The 20,237-nt window shown below is 40.4% G+C and overlaps 1 protein-coding gene across 1 annotated transcript in view; it reads right to left on the bottom strand.

The window, feature by feature from the left end:
* nrxn3a (neurexin 3a) overlaps positions 1-20,237 on the bottom strand; it is an 851,023-nt gene that overhangs the window by 677,328 nt on the left and 153,458 nt on the right. Inside the window, exons 9-10 of the mRNA XM_060932786.1 lie at positions 19,829-19,990; positions 2,169-2,607 (exon numbers count right to left, since the gene is read on the bottom strand). Of these exons, the coding sequence (XP_060788769.1) occupies positions 2,169-2,607; positions 19,829-19,990 (601 nt within the window). The remainder of the gene's footprint in view (positions 1-2,168; positions 2,608-19,828; positions 19,991-20,237) is intronic.

Genomic DNA, 20,237 nt, shown 5'->3' with positions numbered 1-20,237 from the left:
AGATTCCTGTTCTTGGCTGCAGGACTGGAACCCAATGTGTTCTTCTGCTGTTGCATGCTGAGATGCTTTTCTGCTCACCACGGTTGTAAAGCGTGATTATATGAGTTACTATATCTATCCTTCCTGGCAGCTCGAACCAATCTGCCCATTTTCCTCTGACCTCTCTTATCAACAAGGCATTTGTTTCCACCCACAGAACTGTTGCTCACTCACTCAGTGTTTTTTTTTATGTTTTTCGCACCATTCTGTGTAAATTCTAGAGACTGTTGTGTGTGAAAACCCCAGGAGATCAGCAGTTCCTGAAATACTCAAACCAGTCCATCTGGCTCAAATCAACACCCATGCCACAGTGAAAGAAAGTCACACTTTGAGATCACAATTTTTCCCGTTCTGATGTCTCATCTCATCTCATTATCTCTAGCCGCTTTATCCTTCTACAGGGTCGCAGGCAAGCTGGAGCCTATCCCAGCTGACTACGGGCGAAAGGCGGGGTACACCCTGGACAAGTCGCCAGGTCATCACAGGGCTGACACATAGACACAGACAACCATTCACACTCACATTCACACCTACGGTCAATTTAGAGTCACCAGTTAACCTAACCTGCATGTCTTTGGACTGTGGGGGAAACCGGAGCACCCGGAGGAAACCCACGCGGACACGGGGAGAACATGCAAACTCCACACAGAAAGGCCCTCGCCAGCCCCGGGGCTCGAACCCAGGACCTTCTTGCTGTGAGGCGACAGCGCTAACCACTACACCACCGTGCTGCCCACCCGTTCTGATGTTTGAAGTGAAAATTAACTGAAGCTCCTGATTTGTATCTGCATGATTGTATGTATCATGCTGCTGTCAAGGGACTGGGTGATTAGAGAACTGAATAAAACACCAGGTGGATGGGTGTTCCTAATACAGTGGCCAGTGAGTGTACGGTTCCATCTTCTGTGTAGTTTGTACTGTCCAAAGGCATTTTTGGAAAGAAAAACCTCACGACTGTACAGTACACTCCAGAAAAAAAAAAAAGTCCAACCACCCAACTAAAAAATATTGGGTTTGGACCATTTATTTTGTGCAGGAGTGTATTTCACATTTACCTGATGATGATGTGTTACAGATGTGTCTGAAATATTAAAAAAAAAAAAAAACATCTGAGTGGAGACAAATCTTGGTGGATGTGTCACTCTGAGTAATCAACTGACACGAATGAGATACACTGAGAGACTGCAGGAATCTATAGCCTGGGACAGAAAGAAATCAGCTGCAGCTTTGCTTCTCGCTTCTTAATACCATTCAGTGAGATTTTATCATGAGTGTTAGTGGTGCTCTTGCTCTCGGTATCACAAAGTAAGACAGCAAATCATCTGACGTCGATGTCACAAATAAAACCTCATATTGACTTTTTTCGAGAGTGTTTAGCCCTGCAAGAAACATTTATACCAGGGAACAACAGGAGTAGTTGGTCTCTAGTGTATTTGAGTCTTTTCCTGTGTTTATGACCTTGCCGTGAGTGTGTGAATTGTGTAAATCTGGCTTTCATACACACACACACACACACACACACACACACACACACACACACACACACACACACACACACACACAGATGTAGTAAAGTGTAAACCAAGCAGCCAGAGTAGAGAAGAAAGGATCAATAGAGCTAATCTCTTCAGAAGTGACTTCGGCCTGGTCCCATAAACACTATTGTCTAATCGGCTGCATTATTAATATCCCTCGAGACCTTCACACAAGTGTGTGGTATGAACTGATATGGAGTCTTCACTAGACTTCAGAGATTTAAGGGCGAGAGCATGTGAGAAAGAGAATGAGGGGGAAAACATGTAGGAAGGAATAATGTAAGCATAAATGGCTATTCCTCAGTGATAAATATTTCACTAAACATTCACGACAGTAAAATCATCTGGAATTATACAGTCTGAGTTTGTATGGAATTCATTAAAACTATTAAGATGCAAATAATTAATTAGCACTGATGTTTATTTATTTATTTATTTATTTATTCATTCAGCATATCTACTGTTAAGTGCTGATAACACACAGTACAAATTTTTGTGGCTGCAACTAAGCTATGAGCTTCTCGCTCAAAAGGAAAATTAAGTAAGTTTTAATGGAGTAAAAATAGATAAATCTACACACACCAACAGACTGACCTGATCTTCCATCTCTCTGGATGTCCACGTGGTGCCAGGACCCATCATTCACTTTATTCTGCGTGGCTTTCACCTTGATGGTACCCGAGCCCATGTCCAGCAGCAGGTACAGACTGCCATCCAGCAGCTCCACCGCAAAAAAGTCCACCTTGGTGTTCTTCTGACTCCCTGCCGCCTTCCTGTCCTGCGGCTTGCCATGCGTGAACAGGATCAGGCCGTTGGGCTCCGAGGTGCGGAAGTCGAAGGAGATGGAGCCCATGCGTTTGGTGTTCCACTTTGGAAGGCTGATGTAGGCCTCAGGTGTCTCGAACGAGATGGGGTCCAGTGTGGCTACGTTCTCACACTTAAACACAACATCTCCCTGGATCTTCATCTTAGGGTCTACGATGCGCGCCAACCGAGAAAGCTCCAACCGGATGTCGTTGTTCTTGTACACGACCTGCATCGATAGAGAGAGATAATTAGTAGGTTACACTGATACATTTAATAATAATCATATTCAAGGTTACTGAAAAAATGTGGCCTTAAACAGAGACATCTTTTTTATTAAATATGCTTGTTGTTTCATTTGAAACAGACTAATTGTGTTTATTTTGGGTTTTATTAATTATTATGCAATAATAGGTGGCATTAGCACTGTTGCCTCACAGCAAGAAGGTCCTGGGTTCGAGCCCAGTGGCCGATGAGGGCCTTTCTGTGTGGAGTTTGCATGTTCTCCCCGTGTCTGCGTGGGTTTCCTCCGGGTGCTCCAGTTTCCCCCACAGTCCAAAGGCATGCAGGTTAGGCTAATTGATGGCTCTGACTGTGAATGGTTGTTTGTGTCTATGTGTCAGCCCTGTGATGACCTGGCAACTTGTCCAGGGTGTACCCCGCCTCTCGCCTATAGTCAGCTGCAATAGGCTCCAGCTTGCCTGCGACCCTGTAGGACAGGATAAGCGGCTACAGATAATGAATGGACGGATGGATGCAATAATAATAATAATGTTGTTCTTGCTGTTGTTAATCTGAATTTTTAAAAACTCTAATATTAATATTTTTAAAAATCTAATATTAAATTTTATCCCCCGCTGGCCAAAAGACCCAAAGGGAGATTATATCAAGGTGATGTCCATCCATCCGTCCAGCCATCCATCTGTCTGTCTGTCTGTCCGTCCCGGGAAGGGTGCTCACCTTCTGAAATCAACTCCTCTCACAATTTTTGGAGGAATTTCACGAAACTTGACAGGATTCTTTGTTATATGTCGGTAATACACATATTGCAATTTTGTTCATTTCAGTTGCATTTTACAGAGCTGCAGCCCTTGATTACCAAACTTGTACTTTGACAATTTCATGAGGGTGTATTAAGCACTTACAGTATAGCATAGATATAGTTGCCAGCGGGGGATATTGTGCTCTCAGAGCACTCTTGTTATTATGTGCATGTATTGCCTTTCAATTAAAGTGTACAAAAATGCTAGTCTTAAAATTCATAGCAATAAATTGCTGCTGTGTAAACTGATTTAATAGAAACAGTGTTTTAATTACTTTCAAAATGAAACTTATGTTTAAAATGTTAAAATTGACACTTCAGTGTATGCCTATTTAATCTTCATTAGTTTGAAAATTTCTGCCTTTTTTTTACCATTTTTATCTCAGCCAAAAAGGTTATGTTTTCAGTGTGGTTTATTTGTTTGTCTGTTTGTTTGTCTGACTGTAACCATGATTGCACAAAACCTACCAAAATTATTTTCATGTAACTTTCAAGGGTGTCACCTGGGCCAAGGAAAAACCCAATATATTTTGGAGTGGCTCTGAGTCACGGGGTAGATCCATGAATTTAGTTTCACTTTCATTAACATTGCGAGATACAGCATTTGGTTGTGGTGGCAGTTCAATAGTGACAAAACATAACCAAAGTAGAAATATGATGATGACATATCACAATCCACATTCATGGTAACCAGTAATCCTCTGGGATACACATGCAGGTGCATAATTCTGATAGGTTTGGAAATATATCCAGCCTGTATATAAAGTGGCTGTGGTTGCAGATTTGCATATCAAAGAAAAGTCAACTGTTGTCCTTGGTGGAGGTCTGTGCTCTCCGAGTGCCCTTCTAGTTGGCTGATGTTTGGATTCATCCCTAAAAAATGTAGCCAAATATATACAACACCGATTCCAAAAAAGTTGGGACAAAGTACAAATTGTAAATAAAAATGGAATGCAATAATTTACAAATCTCAAAAACTGATATTGTATTCACAATAGAACATAGACAACATATCAAATGTCGAAAGTGAGACATTTTGAAATTTCATGCCAAATATTGGCTCATTTGAAATTTCATGACAGCAACACATCTCAAAAAAGTTGGGACAGGGGCAATAAGAGGCTGGAAAAGTTAAAGGTACAAAAAAGGAACAGCTGGAGGACCAAATTGCAACTCATTAGGTCAATTGGCAATAGGTCATTAACATGACTGGGTATAAAAAGAGCATCTTGGAGTGGCAGCGGCTCTCAGAAGTAAAGATGGGAAGAGGATCACCAATCCCCCTAATTCTGCGCCGACAAATAGTGGAGCAATATCAGAAAGGAGTTCGACAGTGTAAAATTGCAAAGAGTTTGAACATATATCATCATCTACAGTGCATAATATCATCAAAAGGTTCAGAGAATCTGGAAGAATCTCTGTGCGTAAGGGTCAAGGCCAGAAAACCATACTGGGTGCCCGTGATCTTCGGGCCCTTAGACGGCACTGCATCACATACAGGCATGCTTCTGTATTGGAAATCACAAAATGGGGTCAGGAATATTTCCAGAGAACATTGTCTGTGAACACAATTCATCGTGCCATCCGCCGTTGCCAGCTAAAACTCTATAGTTCAAAGAAGAAGCCGAATCTAAACATGATCCAGAAGCGCAGACGTCTTCTTCTCTCTGGGCCAAGGCTTATTTAAAATGGACTGTGGCAAAGTGGAACTGTTCTGTGGTCAGATGAATCAAAATTTGAAGTTCTTTATGGAAATCAGGGATGCCGTGTCATTCGGACTAAAGAGGAGAAGGACGACCCAAGTTGTTATCAGCACTCGGTTCAGAAGCCTGCATCTCTGATGGTATGGGGTTGCATTAGTGCATGTGGCATGGGCAGCTTACACATCTGGAAAGACACCATCAATGCTGAAAGGTATATCCAGGTTCTAGAGCAACATATGTGCCCATCCAGACGATGTCTCTTTCAGGGAAGACCTTGCATTTTCCAACATGACAATGCCAAACCACATACTGCATCAATTACAGCATCATGGCTGCGTAGAAGAAGGGTCCGGGTACTGAACTGGCCAGCCTGCAGTCCAGATCTTTCACCCATAGAAAACATTTGGCGCATCATAAAACGGAAGATACGACAAAAAAGACCTAAGACAGTTGAGCAACTAGAATCCTACATTAGACAAGAATGGGTTAACATTCCTATCCCTAAACTTGAGCAACTTGTCTCCTCAGTCCCCAGACGTTTACAGACTGTTGTAAAGAGAAAAGGGGATGTCTCACAGTGGTAAACATGGCCTTGTCCCAACTTTTTTGAGATGTGTTGTTGTCATGAAATTTAAAATCACCTAATTTTTCTCTTTAAATGATACATTTTCTCAGTTTAAACATTTGATATGTCATCTATGTTCTATTCTGAATAAAATATGGAATTTTGAAACTTCCACCTGATTGCATTCCGTTTTTATTTACAATTTGTACTTTGTCCCAACTTTTTTGGAATCGGGGTTGTACTAATAGAGTTCATTTCACATTAATGAACTCAAAACATTCTCTATGTGCCATGACAGAAAGCAAGGACGATGTTTCAGTGCATCTTTGAAGCCAGAAGAAAATCTAATGAAACAAGAAACACCGGCCAAAACAAATGTGAGATGGGGAAAGGGACAGGGCTTCATCTGAACTGTCAGTCATTCTAGATCTATATATCAGTTGTCTCATTAAAAAACAGCTAAGATCATTCTTATAGTGTATTTTCAAAGCAGAGTACTCCAAATGTAAAATTTGAATTCAGCTTTCTTATGTAAAACATGAAGGTTTTCAGGTTTAAACTTGCAGATTTCATACAGCAATTCGTTTCATACAGACTGATATTTATTTTTATTTTTATCGACAATGTAAAGTGTGGTGGAAAAAAATGCAACAGGTGAACATGTGGTGAAGTTCTAAGGAGAAGTTTTCCCATGCAGAGTGCTGAATAGCAGAACTTAGCAAGACCAGAGCTAATACCAATAGGTCAGGGCATTTCTTCACAATGAATGGCTCTCAATGGTAACTGACTACAGCTGAGGTACCGTGTGTATCTGTGTCTGCTTTTCCTGATAGCTCTGCTAATACACGAATAAAGAGGGCGAAAAAAAAGCTGTGATGGCACTCTCACGATCACAAAGAGTGCAGATGCACCAGACTTTCCTCTCGACTCGTTTAAAAATATCACATCAGGTAAAGCGAAAAGCACCAATCTACAGTGAGCACACACACTCCTTGGAACTGCAACGTCAGATTCTGTCAAGGTGCAAAATCACCAGCTTTCCTCTGCGAATGTAGATCTTTTCTGGGCCGCAGGGCTGCCTGGATTTACTCTCGGATTAGTCGCAGTCATCAGCCACATTTCCCAGCCTTGAGATTATAGATAATCCTGGCTGTAAATCAGGCCATCGCTCTACCGCGGCCTGGAGGAAAGAGCGAGCTGAAGGATTGTCTGCTGTCTCCGTGGAGGACGAGTCTCTCTTCCAGCAGCCTTTATCAGCAGGATCATAAATACCATCATCCCTGCAGTGATCCATTCCTCAAGCACAGCCATGCATAGGTCAAACACAATGTATCTCACACACACACACACACACACACACACTTACATACACACTGCACTTCCTCATGGCAGAAAACGAATTGCTGTCATCTTTATTCGTGTGTCAAACACACTACAAACCTTTCACTTGGTCAGTTATGGAGGTTAGGTATTGACCTGCACTGCATGGGTTAAAATCTTGCACAAAGGCAAAATGTTTATGGAGGCTATATTAGGGTGCATCAGTTGCCCCCTAAAAATGAAAAGTTTCTCCGATCATGATGTATTTTTGTTTTTATGTTCCTTTTGGTAAGAAAACACACTGGGTGAAATATTTTGACAAAATTCAAAAGTTTAATGGTGGCACCAGGAGCTCAAAGTTATGGAAAAAGCTGCTATTTTATGACTTTTATGACAAAATTTCGATCACTTTTCATGAAACATTATGGCACCTTATAGAGTATACCAAATATCTTAGATCCACATTTTTAGTACATATTCTAAATATATTATCAAGCACAGTTTGAGTTTTAGCTGTTCATTGAATCATTGTCCAACTACTTTTAAACAATACAAATGTATTATGAATCACATTAATGCTTCTCAATCCCTTGCAAAGGTTCTTAACATGATCTCTGGCTCACAATAAATCAATAAACGGAGTCCAACATTGTGATTCAAACCTGACGCGAAAACATAAAATAAGCGTTTTTTGGCAAAAAATGAACCTCATGGTGCCACCATTAGACTTTTGAATATGGTCAAAAAATTTTACAGGATGTCTTTATTGGTGAAAAGGAACATCCAAACAAAAATGCATCAGATTTTATGAAAGTGAGGGCAACTGATGCACCCTAGGCTATATATAAACAACAAAGCCTGACAGGGTGTCATTATTATTGGAAAAAATAAACAATAATGATAATTTACTGTTACCATCCCAAAATTGATTTGTTTATTCCACTCATACCATAGCAATTTGCCAAGTTAATTTTTTTATTTATGAAAGAATAACATTTCATTGTTTTTATCCTTTTATATTTACTATCCAAGTTAGTTCCAGTTCTTTCTTATGTTAAAAACAGTCATTCCCTCACCAGCCTCTCTTTTTCTCTCTTAATGTTAATAAGAAAATAATAAGTAGTTTGTTATTTTATAGAGGAGCTGCAAAAAGTATAAACTCCTCTATTCTGAAATTACAAAAAGGCAAACCTTCAAAAAAAAAAAAGCTAAATAAACGTCTCCTTACACAAAACTTAACCATTGTTACAATCCAAAAATAATGTATTAAAACAAGTGCATTCATATGAACCTGGGATTTGCAGCTGCACTACTTTCAGAGCTGCTGTTTTTGGAAATGAATCACCATCAATCAGAAAAGAACAGCATGTTTTTTTTTTATGATCATAAAGTTTTCTCAGCTCAGTGTCAGTTGTGATCTTCATTTTAATCAAGAACCAGCACATCTAGAGGTGGGGAAAAGAATCTTAGAAATTTCACGCTCTCTGAAAACATAAAAATAGAAGACGATCTATTAAATGTAACTTTAACATCTTTATTTATGTTATTGGATGACTTCCTGATTTATTTTCCATTTTGTTTTAGTCTCATGCTTCAACCCAGCAATCTCTATTCATCACGAGAGACAGCTGATCCTCCTCGGTTTAAACCATCCTAAAGCGCTGTCATGTTGATGAACTCAAACAGCACCTGAAATGTCAAGCTGGTTAATTCCAGCTGGGGTGCTGCCCGTGAACTGTCCATTCTCCTCTCTGAACCGATCTGCTCTGGACTTCTGAAATCACATTTCATGTGTCGAAAGCGTTTAAACTGTTTGTCAAAAACGATCCTCTCAAGAGCACCAAATTGAATTAATTGACTTTGAGAGGGGTGATTAATCGTTGCAGAAAGGTTACCGGCATCATTCAGGGTTGAAAAACATCACTGCTGAGAACAAATATTTGTCCCCTTGGGTGTGAAGACTGGCAAGTCAAGGCCGCCTTGAAAAACAGCAGCAGCGCCATCGTGACATTTGAATGGAAAACCGCCGCTTTATCTATCAGCACCTGGTGTAAGGTGTGTCTGCCGGGACATGAGGTAATAGAACGGGGAGTAATTGAGCCTTCTTCTATAGAGGAAAAGGAACAGGCTCAGCGCGAGCATGTGCCTATTTCAAGTCTGGAGATGAAACGGATTGAGTGAATGCAAAGGCTGACTGAGCGCGAAGGCCGACAAAAACTTGTTTGAATATGTGGAGTCGAATTTCATCAAGCTGTTATCTCACCTCACAGGCTTGCTTGGAAATAAACTGTTAAGGGGATGGAGGTGCAGCACAGAGACAGCTTCTCCTGAAAATCTTATACACAGTAAGGCTCAGCTGTACAGAAGCAGGGTTATCCCACTAGCCAATTATCATACAATCACACAGACTGCTACTGTAATCATAAAATCTACCCTGTACTCGTCACCAGACTCTTAAATCACACTATATCACAGGTGAGTTATGTGTGTGTATGAAAACATCATAATCACATTGTAAAACACAACATAATCAGACACATTGCTTATCTGGAGTACATATTTGCTTATGGATAAAGTTATGAATTAACTTAAATCGTGCTGTAAATGCACGGTGCTTGGTCAGCGTATTCTTCAAACCATAGGCATGCTTTCTTTATCGAAATGAACAAAAACATCATTTTGTTAAATTCACAAATCAAACTAATAAATGAAAGACGTGATGGACAATGATGGACTGTTGGAGTCTTAAATGTAGACTGCCCTTCAGATTTTTCAAGTGTAGGTCATAAAAAGAATTTTCCCTGACACCCAATTATTTTTGTTTAATGGACCGAAAGCTACGGAATTCGAATCACAGACTTCCATTTATTTAGTTATTATTTATTTTTTAATTTAAAAAAAACCCATAGATTAATTAATGAATTCAGGGCCACATGGCCCTAAATTCTTCACTATTTTTTTCTTGCTTCACCGTGATGCAATTCAAGATACTACATCATGCATCATGTGATGGGCTTTCCCCATTCATGCAAGGCATTATGGGATATAAATTTGAAACAGGAGAGAAAAATGGAGGATGTGAATGGAACGTGAAAGACCAACTGCAGTAATGGAAATTGAGAAGAAAAGACGTTATGTTGCGAAGGAAAGGAAACGCAGGACCAAACTAATATCAGCGGTCAGCAAGCACCTTGGTGTGATCAGCTGTTCGTTTAGCAACAGAATGATGGAACTGTCAGTGCATGGTCAAGATAAACCTGTAGATGGCAGTAATGCAACACTGAATGCCAGCTGCTGTAAAACCCAAAAGAAGAAGAAGAAGGTAAACCTGGGCATGTGCACACAGACTTCCTCTGTCTGCTTGACTGCACGAAGCGAGCGATTTCATGCACATTATTTGCTAGAGAATCCCGTCAAATTAAATAACTTCCCAGCCACAGAATGGCCTGTTTTTTTTTTTTGTGAGATATTACAGAAATAAACATATATCACAATGACCAAATTTCAGAGGGAACTAAATTTCACTGATTTTATGAAATCGAAAGGCCACCTAGCTTTAATACGTGTAACTTTCCCAGCATAAATAATGAAGTAACTTTTGGACTTGCCAAAGTCCTGTCAATATAGTACTGTTTGTCAAAACTATATACACCTGTATATTGTAATCATTACTAATCTCACTATCCAGTGTCACTCAGAAGAGGATGGGTTCTCCTTTGAGTCTGGTTCCTTTCAAGGTTTCTTCCTTATGTTGTCTCCAGAAGTTTTTCCTCACCATTGTCACCAGTGGTTTGTTCATTATGGATCTAAATCTACATCTGGATTTCTGTAAAGCTGCTTTGTGACAATTCCTGTAAGATTCTATAACATTAAATCAAGGCACTATGGAAAGGTCATCGCAATATGGAGGAATAAAAGGCTGTAGGTTACTGTTGCAATTGGCATATTGGTTTTGGCGAGGAGTGTGGGTGCTGGTAGAATGACCATGCATGGGTCTGTGCGTGCCCGTGGCCCTCTTTCCGTCTGTGGTGGGCTTGCAGTGACATGCCAATTCATCATCCACAGCTGTCTGCCTGTACTATAAATCTCTGCCTACAGAGCCTGCCCACCGCTCTGCTAGAATTAATGGCTCTCAGGTCAAGCTGGAGAAAAGTTGGAAATTGGTATAGATTATTCACCAGTCAAGGATGCCAGGTGGCACTCAGTTGGTGTTTTGCATCAGATCTCAGGGCTGAAAGAAGACAGCTTGCTCTCATTTAAACCGTGAATATATTTCTGAGCCGATGCGAATTTGTTTGGTTCATGTAATTGTTTTAGATTGTTGAATTTTGGATGTTGCTGTTAAATTGCAATGCATGCTGTTATCATGCATTAATTTAATTAGTTTATTAGTTTTACTTGTTCTTATTGCAATATTATCCTGGTCTATGATAAAACTCATGCCATTATGAGAACGTTTTTCATTATAGCAACAAAATACAGAGATCTCACAATAATTTTTTAAGTGGTGAATAATTCTATCAGTGTGCCTTTTGGCTAGGTTATTGTACAAGGCTTAATATATGTCCCACACTGTGAAGTTTCAGATATTTCCATTACACTTTCCTCAAGGTTTTTCAGTGCTCTCCAGCCTCCTAAAATGTGCCAGTAGATTAGTGACTATAAAATGCCCCCTAATTGTGAATATGTGTGGGTAGTCCCATGCAATGGATTGGTGTTCGGTGTAGTAGGCACGTAATGATGCATAGTGCGACGATAAATCGCAATACAAATTTGTGCTGATTCAAATTATTATCAGGGTTTTATTATCAGGTTGTGTAATCTTAGTTTTTCCAAGCTGTAATTCCATTTTTTTAGACAGCAGAGGGTGTAATAAGGTGCAATAATGAGAATATATGTGCCTTCACAATATGTGGAAGTAACACAGCTCTACATTACATTAATGGCATTTAGCATACACTTGTCTAGAGCAACATACAACATACCCAGAGAAGCCTGCGGAGCAGTTGGGGGTTAAGTGGTGGCTCAGCCATTCCTGCTGGTCCAGGGAATCAAACCAGTGACCTTTTGGTCCCAAAGCTGTTTCTCTAACCATTAGGCCAGCTCTAATACCATGAAAATGAACAAATATTTATCTAAAATGGGAAAGAGCTGATGTGCAATTTACTGTGTGACTGTATGATTTAACAAGAAATTGTAGCTCTCTTTTTATAGGCTGCTGAAATATAAAGAAAAGAGAAGCAGTTGGAGGAAATACAAATGTTCATAAAAGTTTATTAAGAAAAGGCCTATTTGTTATTCACTTTTTTATTTTTATTAAAAGGGATATTGTAGTTAATTATTATTATTATTATTATTATTATTATTATTATTATTATTATTAACTACAATATCCCTTTTAATAAAAATTAAAAAGTGAATAACAAATAGGCCTTTTCTTAATAAACTTATGAACATAATAATAATAATCTCATCTCATTATCTCTAGCCGCTTTATCCTTCTACAGGGTCGCAGGCAAGCTGGAGCCTATCCCAGCTGACTACGGGCGAAAGGCAGGGTACACCCTGGACAAGTCGCCAGGTCATCACAGGGCTGACACATAGACACAGACAACCATTCACACTCACATTCACACCTACGCTCAATTTAGAGTCACCAGTTAACCTAACCTGCATGTCTTTGGACTGTGGGGGAAACCGGAGCACCCAGAGGAAACCCACGCGGACACGGGGAGAACATGCAAACTCCGCACAGAAAGGCCCTCGCCGGCCTCGGGGCTCGAACCCAGGACCTTCTTGCTGTGAGGCGACAGCGCTAACCACTACACCACCGTGCCGCCCATATAATAATAATAATTATTATTATTATTATTATCCAATCTTTACGAGTGTGGATAAATAATTATTGGTTATCAGTTATAAACAAAATGAAACTTTTTTCTTTTTTTATTTCACAAAGGAATATTTAAGTGGATAAAGAATAGGAAAATAAATGTATTTTTTACTGATACAATTTTCTTCATTTACTTTTTTTTAAATATATATATCGTGGGGAAAGTGTGAAAATCGTGAACCCAATATTGGGAATTGAATCATGAATTGGGTGAATTGTTACATGCCTTCCATGTAGCATGTTTTCCTGTCTCACGCCCACTGTTCCTGGGATTGGCTCCGGATCCATGGACACCCTGACTAGGATTAAGTGCTTACTGGAGGTGAATGAGGAAAGATTAAAGTAATACTGGCCTATCTGGTATTTAAGACTCAAATTCATTACTTATGACCAAAAGGCAGTCTGTCAGCAAAGACACAGCTGGTAAAAAAAAAAAAGAGATTGCTTGAGATTCTTATATTCAATATTGAAACTCATTTTCTTTTTTTTTCTTTTTTTTCCCCGAAGGGCTAAATAGCACAACAAATCCTCTGCCAGCATCTTTTCTGCCACAGCTTTAACGAGCATATCTATTTCATTACAACCCTTGACCACCAGTGTGACAGCGGTGGCAAAATGGTACAGCTGTTTCTGGAGCTCACTACATTATTTCTCAGTCACTCCTGCTCTGAACCCATGCCAGATATCCCTCTCTTAACACTACTTATCCAAATGGAACAGCTGGAGTGGATGGGGGGACAGGGGGACAGTGGTTTGACCCATCTGTCCAAACCTCAACTGCTCTGACCCACTTCACAGCTGGAAAACAGGACTGGTTTCAGGACACCCAGCTCGGACAGCAGGACAGGAGTGTGTTTTCTGAGACCAACATGATGATAAATGACAGCCACCATGCACATGTCAGAGACAGCAAGTGTGTGATGTGGAGTCCAGCTCAGGTGCTGCTGGAGACTCTGTGGAGACTCTTACTGGTCATTAGTGTTTCCCACACATGTGTGCGTGCACACACACACACGCATACACATTCTAATTAATGTTTTTCAAACACTTTTGTACCAGTGTCTGATTGTATGTAACACAATGTGTGATTTGTCACTGTTTAACAACCAAAACCAATCAATATTCAGAAAAAAAGAAAATGTTCTGGGTCATGCTATTATAGGAAAATAGCAAATGATGAAGTGGAGTTGCTGTGTTATTCCTCTTATACAACAGAAATTTGGCAACAATTGCCAAGTTTCTCATTATTAAACAAGACTCATCAAATCTATTTTATCCATTTATAGTTACATTTAATGTTGTGGAACATCCACAGAACAAATTAGTTCCTGTTCTCACTGATGTTTTCGCAGTTTCTGTTGTATGTCCTTCCCAAAGTTGAAACCTTGGACACTTTTCATTGCTTCATTCATCCTCACATCTAAATATGATTTGTGGGACATTTCTGCCTGAAAAAAAATGGAGTGGGAAAACTGACGTAATAAATGTGTGTGACAGCCTTCCTCCAGCAGAAACAATGTATGAAATCCAATCACAAGTGGTCGACAGAGATACATTTATAATGCCAAGTGTGAACAGCTACACGTCTCGGCTGTCCACTTGTGATCCGATCACCCAGGATACAGGTGTGAACAGGGCCTTTGTGGATATTTTTTAAAATGTTTTCTGTAGGTTGACTTCACTGCAGTTGGTATCCCTTGCCACAAGGTGGAGTACTCCTCAAATAACAAATGATGTGTTACCAGATACCCTAGGCTCATTCAAAAAACCATGAAAAATAAATTTATTTAAAAATAAAACTCAATATATCTACCTGTATACAAAATTAAATCTTATATTCTAGTGGCATCCAGTATGTGTTAGAGGAGAGCTAAATGTTTACTCAGAGAGGAAAGGTGAAGGTCACTACGAGGGTGCACAGGTTGTAGTCTCGCACTGCTTATTTTAACACTGGGTATGTTCAAGGTGGGTGATTTTTTAACCAGAAATATTTGCTGAAATTTTCCTCACAGTGCAACTGTTCAATAAAATATGTGCACAGTGAAGAAACTCTGGAGTCTGTGAAGCCTCAAGCTCTACAAATATGATGAAGCCTAAATGATGGATTTCACTAACATCCAGCCAGGAAGTACATGCAAATGTCTCTACTGGCCTGCCAATCATCTTGCCTGCCAATTTAGACACAAGCATTGTCGTAGCATTTCGGCTTTTTGAGATGTTGCTTGGAGAGAACATAGCAGGGGCTGCTTTGTTTGGGTTGCTAATTTTGAAACAGCTAGCTTCAGCTACTTTCCATAAAAATGGCTGAAAGTTTATTTAAAAACTTTTAAAACTGGCAACACAAGATATCACAGTTTTTGTTCCTTGAGTCTTTTGTTCCTATGTTCCCAGAATCCTTGATCTCAGGACTCTCTACTCTATAGACTATGTTCACAGGATCCTTGCTCTCAAGACCCAATGATACCTATGTTCCTATGGCCTGGTGTTCCTAGACAACTGTGTTCCCCAGGCACTGTTTCCAGGGTTCTTTGTTCCCATAGTCTTATAATCTCAGAGTTAATCTTAAATTTCCAGGGCACTAGGAATGCTATCACTTCCAAAAATATACAAGATGGCTCCAGTCATTATTTTGGGCTAACTCCAACCATGATATGTGCATGGCCCAGTCACTAAATGATTACCTTTGGATACTAGGTCTTTAGGATCATTCTTTGATCCATCCATCTATCCATCCATCATCTATGCCACTTATCAATCAGGGTCACAGGGGAAGCTGGAACCAATCATATTCAGAAGCAAGGTACAAGTGGCAGGTCACCAGTCTATCACAGGGCTAACACAAACAGCCATACATTCACACCTATTTAGGTGGGGTTTACATTAGACCGTATCAGCGGATCATCAGATTAACGTTTTTAAAACGATTAGTGTGCACACAGCAACACCAATACACGATTCGCGTGCACACAGCAACACCAATACACGGATACACTCGGCTCCGCAGGCATCCTGCGCTCCAAATCACTCCGCCCTGAACAGCGAGTGCCCTCTGGAGGGTGCGCACTCCGGCCCTGCGCAGCTCACAGAGCGCGCGAGTGAAGTGCACAAGCAGTGATTCGGGACTGAGCCGCTGTGTGTGTGATCCCAGCGCATATCACTTACTACTTGCAAGTGGAAGGATGGCAAGCCTAAAGACAATCATAACTACACAATGGGCAGTATTTGCATCAGTATTTGCAGTATTTTCATACTTTTATACTCTTTAATGAAAGGTGATACAAAGTGGAAGTCCGCACTGTTTTTCAGCAGTCGCATCACATGACCAATGCCAGCGAATCAGGAAGGTGGATGTCACAGTGGCGTTGTCCAATGACGACGCCAGCTAGAGCTCAGCACAGCGTATCCTCAATGTTTACACAGCACCAGACCAGACACGATCTGGATTGAATACGTGGACCCTGGCGGATTCCCGTTTCCCGGCGTTTTAATGTAAACGGACAGTGCATCCGCGAAGAAAACGAGACAGATACGGTCTAATGTAAACTTGGCCTTAGAGGAGCCATTCATGGTTTGAATTAAGTGGGAGCCAGTGGAAGCTGAGCTCCCATAGAGTGAAGACTGGCTCCCATGAAAGCAGTAAACTCATATATATGTGGGGGTCTCTAACAATGCAGCATTATTATATTTTAATCACAAATAAAGCTGATTTTCCTTCAATACACTCAGTAATATTTACATTAAAGATAGACAAATAGCCTTAAATAATAAGAAGAATAAACATATTTTCCAAAAGAACACATTACAGCTAGGTGCATACTCTCATGAATGCAGCACCACCACGTGACTATGCATGCAAACTATCCTTTCGAGAGCTCGCGAACATTAACAGGCACACACACACGTTAACCCTTTCAGAAGAAGAACCACTTGACCTTGGTTTCATTCGTTGGTTAATTTTTCAAGAAAACGATCAGTAAGTTAGAGACTATTTGCTACCATGCTACTGAAAAAAAGGCCACTACTGGTGCTGACACATCAGCCCTGACACATTTTGGTTTCCATTCGTCCAATCATGGATAAAGAAAGGACATTGGACATCAGCATTGTGGGTTCCTGGAGCACAACCACAGCTTGCTGAAAACAGACCACTTTGGTCTGTTTTGTCTGTATGATGGCAAGAGAATGGCTTTTACTTTCTACTAGTAGAATGCGTTCTCCCTCTATTTAAAGTGTAGGCTGTAGGAAAATAGCAAAAACAATATGTTCAACAAAAAAAAGACTATTCTGTGAGTATGCAAGTATAGCCTAACAAACCATATAGCCTCTCACTCACAGAAAGCACACCTGTTAGACTATTTATTTATATAGTTACTCACCATGTCCACACACCATTCCTTTTTTTTTTGAATGAATGAATTCATAATTCGAACCCTGGAGCCATTTGACATAATCTGCATGTTTTTGGACTGTGGGTGGAAACCAGAGCACCCAGAGGAGACCCACACAGGTATGATGAGAACATACAAACTCTGCACAGTTGGCCACAAGGTTCAGACCCAGAACCTTCTCGCTGTGAAGTGACAGTGGTAACCACTGCACTACCATGTCACCTCACATGTTGATCTTTTACTTTAAATTTGTTCACCAAAGGTGGCCCTACTGTCAGCAAGCTTCTGGTGACATAAGCAAAGTTCACAAGCCTTTTGACCACAACTTGGTCTTGAGCCATAAAAGGGGCAATGAAATCTTGTATTTAAGACATCTTTAATGTGTGAGAAAGCAGGTTAACTGGCTACTTTAAATTGTCCATAGGTGTGAATGTGTGTGAATAGTTGGGTGGGAACTGCTCTACATCCTTGACGTCCACCCTGAGTAGCTCTCTTGAGCTTGCTAACAAATCTGCAGTAAACAGTCAACTATGGCTGACATACAAGAAGAAGTAGAAATCCAATGAGGCAAGCATTGTACTTAAATGTCTCAGCAATTAAACATTCTGACTCTCAAAGCTCCTGGAACACTACACATTCCACTGACAGCTGGTACCCATGTTCCACAAGCACCTGTTACATCACACCACTTATGAGACTGATTACTGTAATCACAGAAATGGGACCCACTTTTTCCAGAATCTGGGTGAAAAAATGTCCTGGTAATGAGCCTTTATTGAAACATTAATGTGCAAGTAACACATTACTTGGGGCAGCATGCTGGGAACTATAGTTAGTATTCAAACTGATGATAGATGCACTTCTTTAGATTTTTACAGACATTGTAAAGGCAAAAGCCACAGTGGTGCACTGGTTAACACTGTCACCTTACAGCAAGGTTCCAGGTTTGAACCTCATGGCCGATGGAGGCCTTTCTGTGTAGAGTTTGCTTGTTTTCCTTGTGTCTGTGTGGGTTTGTTCTGGGGTATCCCTCCACATTTCAAAGACATACAGGTTAAGTGAAAATACGCAGTCACTGGGGATGCACAAACCAGTGCATACTTAGTACTGGTTCCAAGCATGGATAGATTGGGGAGGGTTGTGTCAGGTAGGGCATCTGGTGCACCTAAGTGGTGATCCCTAACATGAGCAGCCAAAAGAAGAAGAAGTAAAGGCAAAAGCCATTATAACTTATATTTGGCCCAGGTTTACTGAAAACCCCCAAATTAATCTTTCTATAGCTTAACTACCCACTCTTGGCTAAATTAAGGAATGATCCACTTAGTGATTAGGGCCTCCAGGCATGAAGAGTATATAGCTCGCAATAAAGAATAGCTGTCCACAGTGGGGGTATTATGTCAATACTCTTAAATATTTGCTACATAAAGCTCATCTCATGAGATTAGTACAGTTTTTCTACTTGGAGATTTCTTCCATCTAGATTACAGGCCATCACACCAGCCCACTCATGTTACATTGCAATCTTGACAAGTACTATAATGCAGAATCTCATCTCACTCAATCATCCGAGCTTCTTCTCTAGGCTAGTGCAAACTTAATCAAATAATTTACAGCAATTGAAAAGCCAGATTAAATACAGCTGAAACAATTTCATGTCATGAGAAAAATTTAGAAGTCCAGTGAATTTCATTATAGGGGTGCTCCATGGAAACTGATGTCTACTCTGTCCTTCTCAGCAGATGAGCTTTATTAAATCTATTACACTGCTCCAACTTTCTATTCCAACTTGTTACACTTTTGTTGCGGTGACAGGAGTGCAAGATGTGCTGCAAAACAGATCTAGCGACTGAGATGGAAGAACCTAGCTGTGGCTAATGCACTGACTGACCATCCAAAATCCTTTCTGTTTGGCACTGTTTTCTGGCACATTCTGTCCTATCCTGGCACCACCACTCATGATCACCTGAACCTGTTTTGTAGTTAATGGTATCATTATGTCTCACTAGTCTGTGATTAATGCACTCACAGAAAAAAAAAAAGTTCTCCAAATATATTTTTTGGTTAATCTATGATTCTAACCTTTGCTGAATGGGTTGTTAAGGGTTCCATTTGGCACCCTAAAGAGTTCTTCAGATGATTTTATTGGTCAGATGGTGATCCATAGAACTCTGTTCAGAAAAGATTCAACATACAGTAGAATCCTTTTTATAAAGGATGCATATGCACTTAAGGAACCCTTGATGAAGCACTGTTTGAAGAGCACTGTTTAAGGGTTCTATGGGTTACAGAAACAATCTGAAGATCCCTTTAGCATGACAGACAGAACCATTGTTTTCTATGAATGCATGACTTTGAATTGTTTCACCCTCTTACTATTCCTTGTCCTTTTAAACCCTTAATTGTTGACAGCTGCTGGCTTTGACCTTATATTTCCTGTTCTGTGGGAAACAAACTTCAAGCAGCCTATGATTTCTAATCCAACCCCTGCTATGGATTTGGACTGTGATTTTTTTTTTTAACCATTTGTGACTCCACCTACCTCTTTGAGGCAGCCCATGAAGTTGTTGCTGACAGGTGAACCAGGTAAGTCAGCAGTGCTCGGGCTTCCTCCGACATAGAAGAAATCATCAGAGCCTAGCATAGTGTAGTCTTCCTGCGTGTAGCCGGTGGTAGTGAGGATGCCATCCACAGAGATGGTGACCTGTCAGGGTGGACATGACAAAAAGGAAGGGGAGAGATCCACTGATGACCCTCTGAACCTGTGACTTTCTGAACACCATTGTTAGGAGTAGGAGAAGTTGTCTGGTGTAACACTGGGGATAAATTAGCAGCACTGGGCTCTTATCAGTCAGTTCTGTTCTTGCAGGTAAAGAAAATATTTCTGCGGGATATTTTCTTTATCTTTGATGGTGTAAGAAATGGGTTTCCTACTTTGGGATCTTGGTTAG

Source organism: Neoarius graeffei, chromosome 11, assembly GCF_027579695.1.
Source record: "Neoarius graeffei isolate fNeoGra1 chromosome 11, fNeoGra1.pri, whole genome shotgun sequence".
NCBI classification, from domain to species: Eukaryota; Metazoa; Chordata; class Actinopteri; order Siluriformes; family Ariidae; genus Neoarius; species Neoarius graeffei.
Note: the sequence above shows the minus strand (reverse complement) of the source record. Positions and strands in the feature narration are given on the sequence as shown.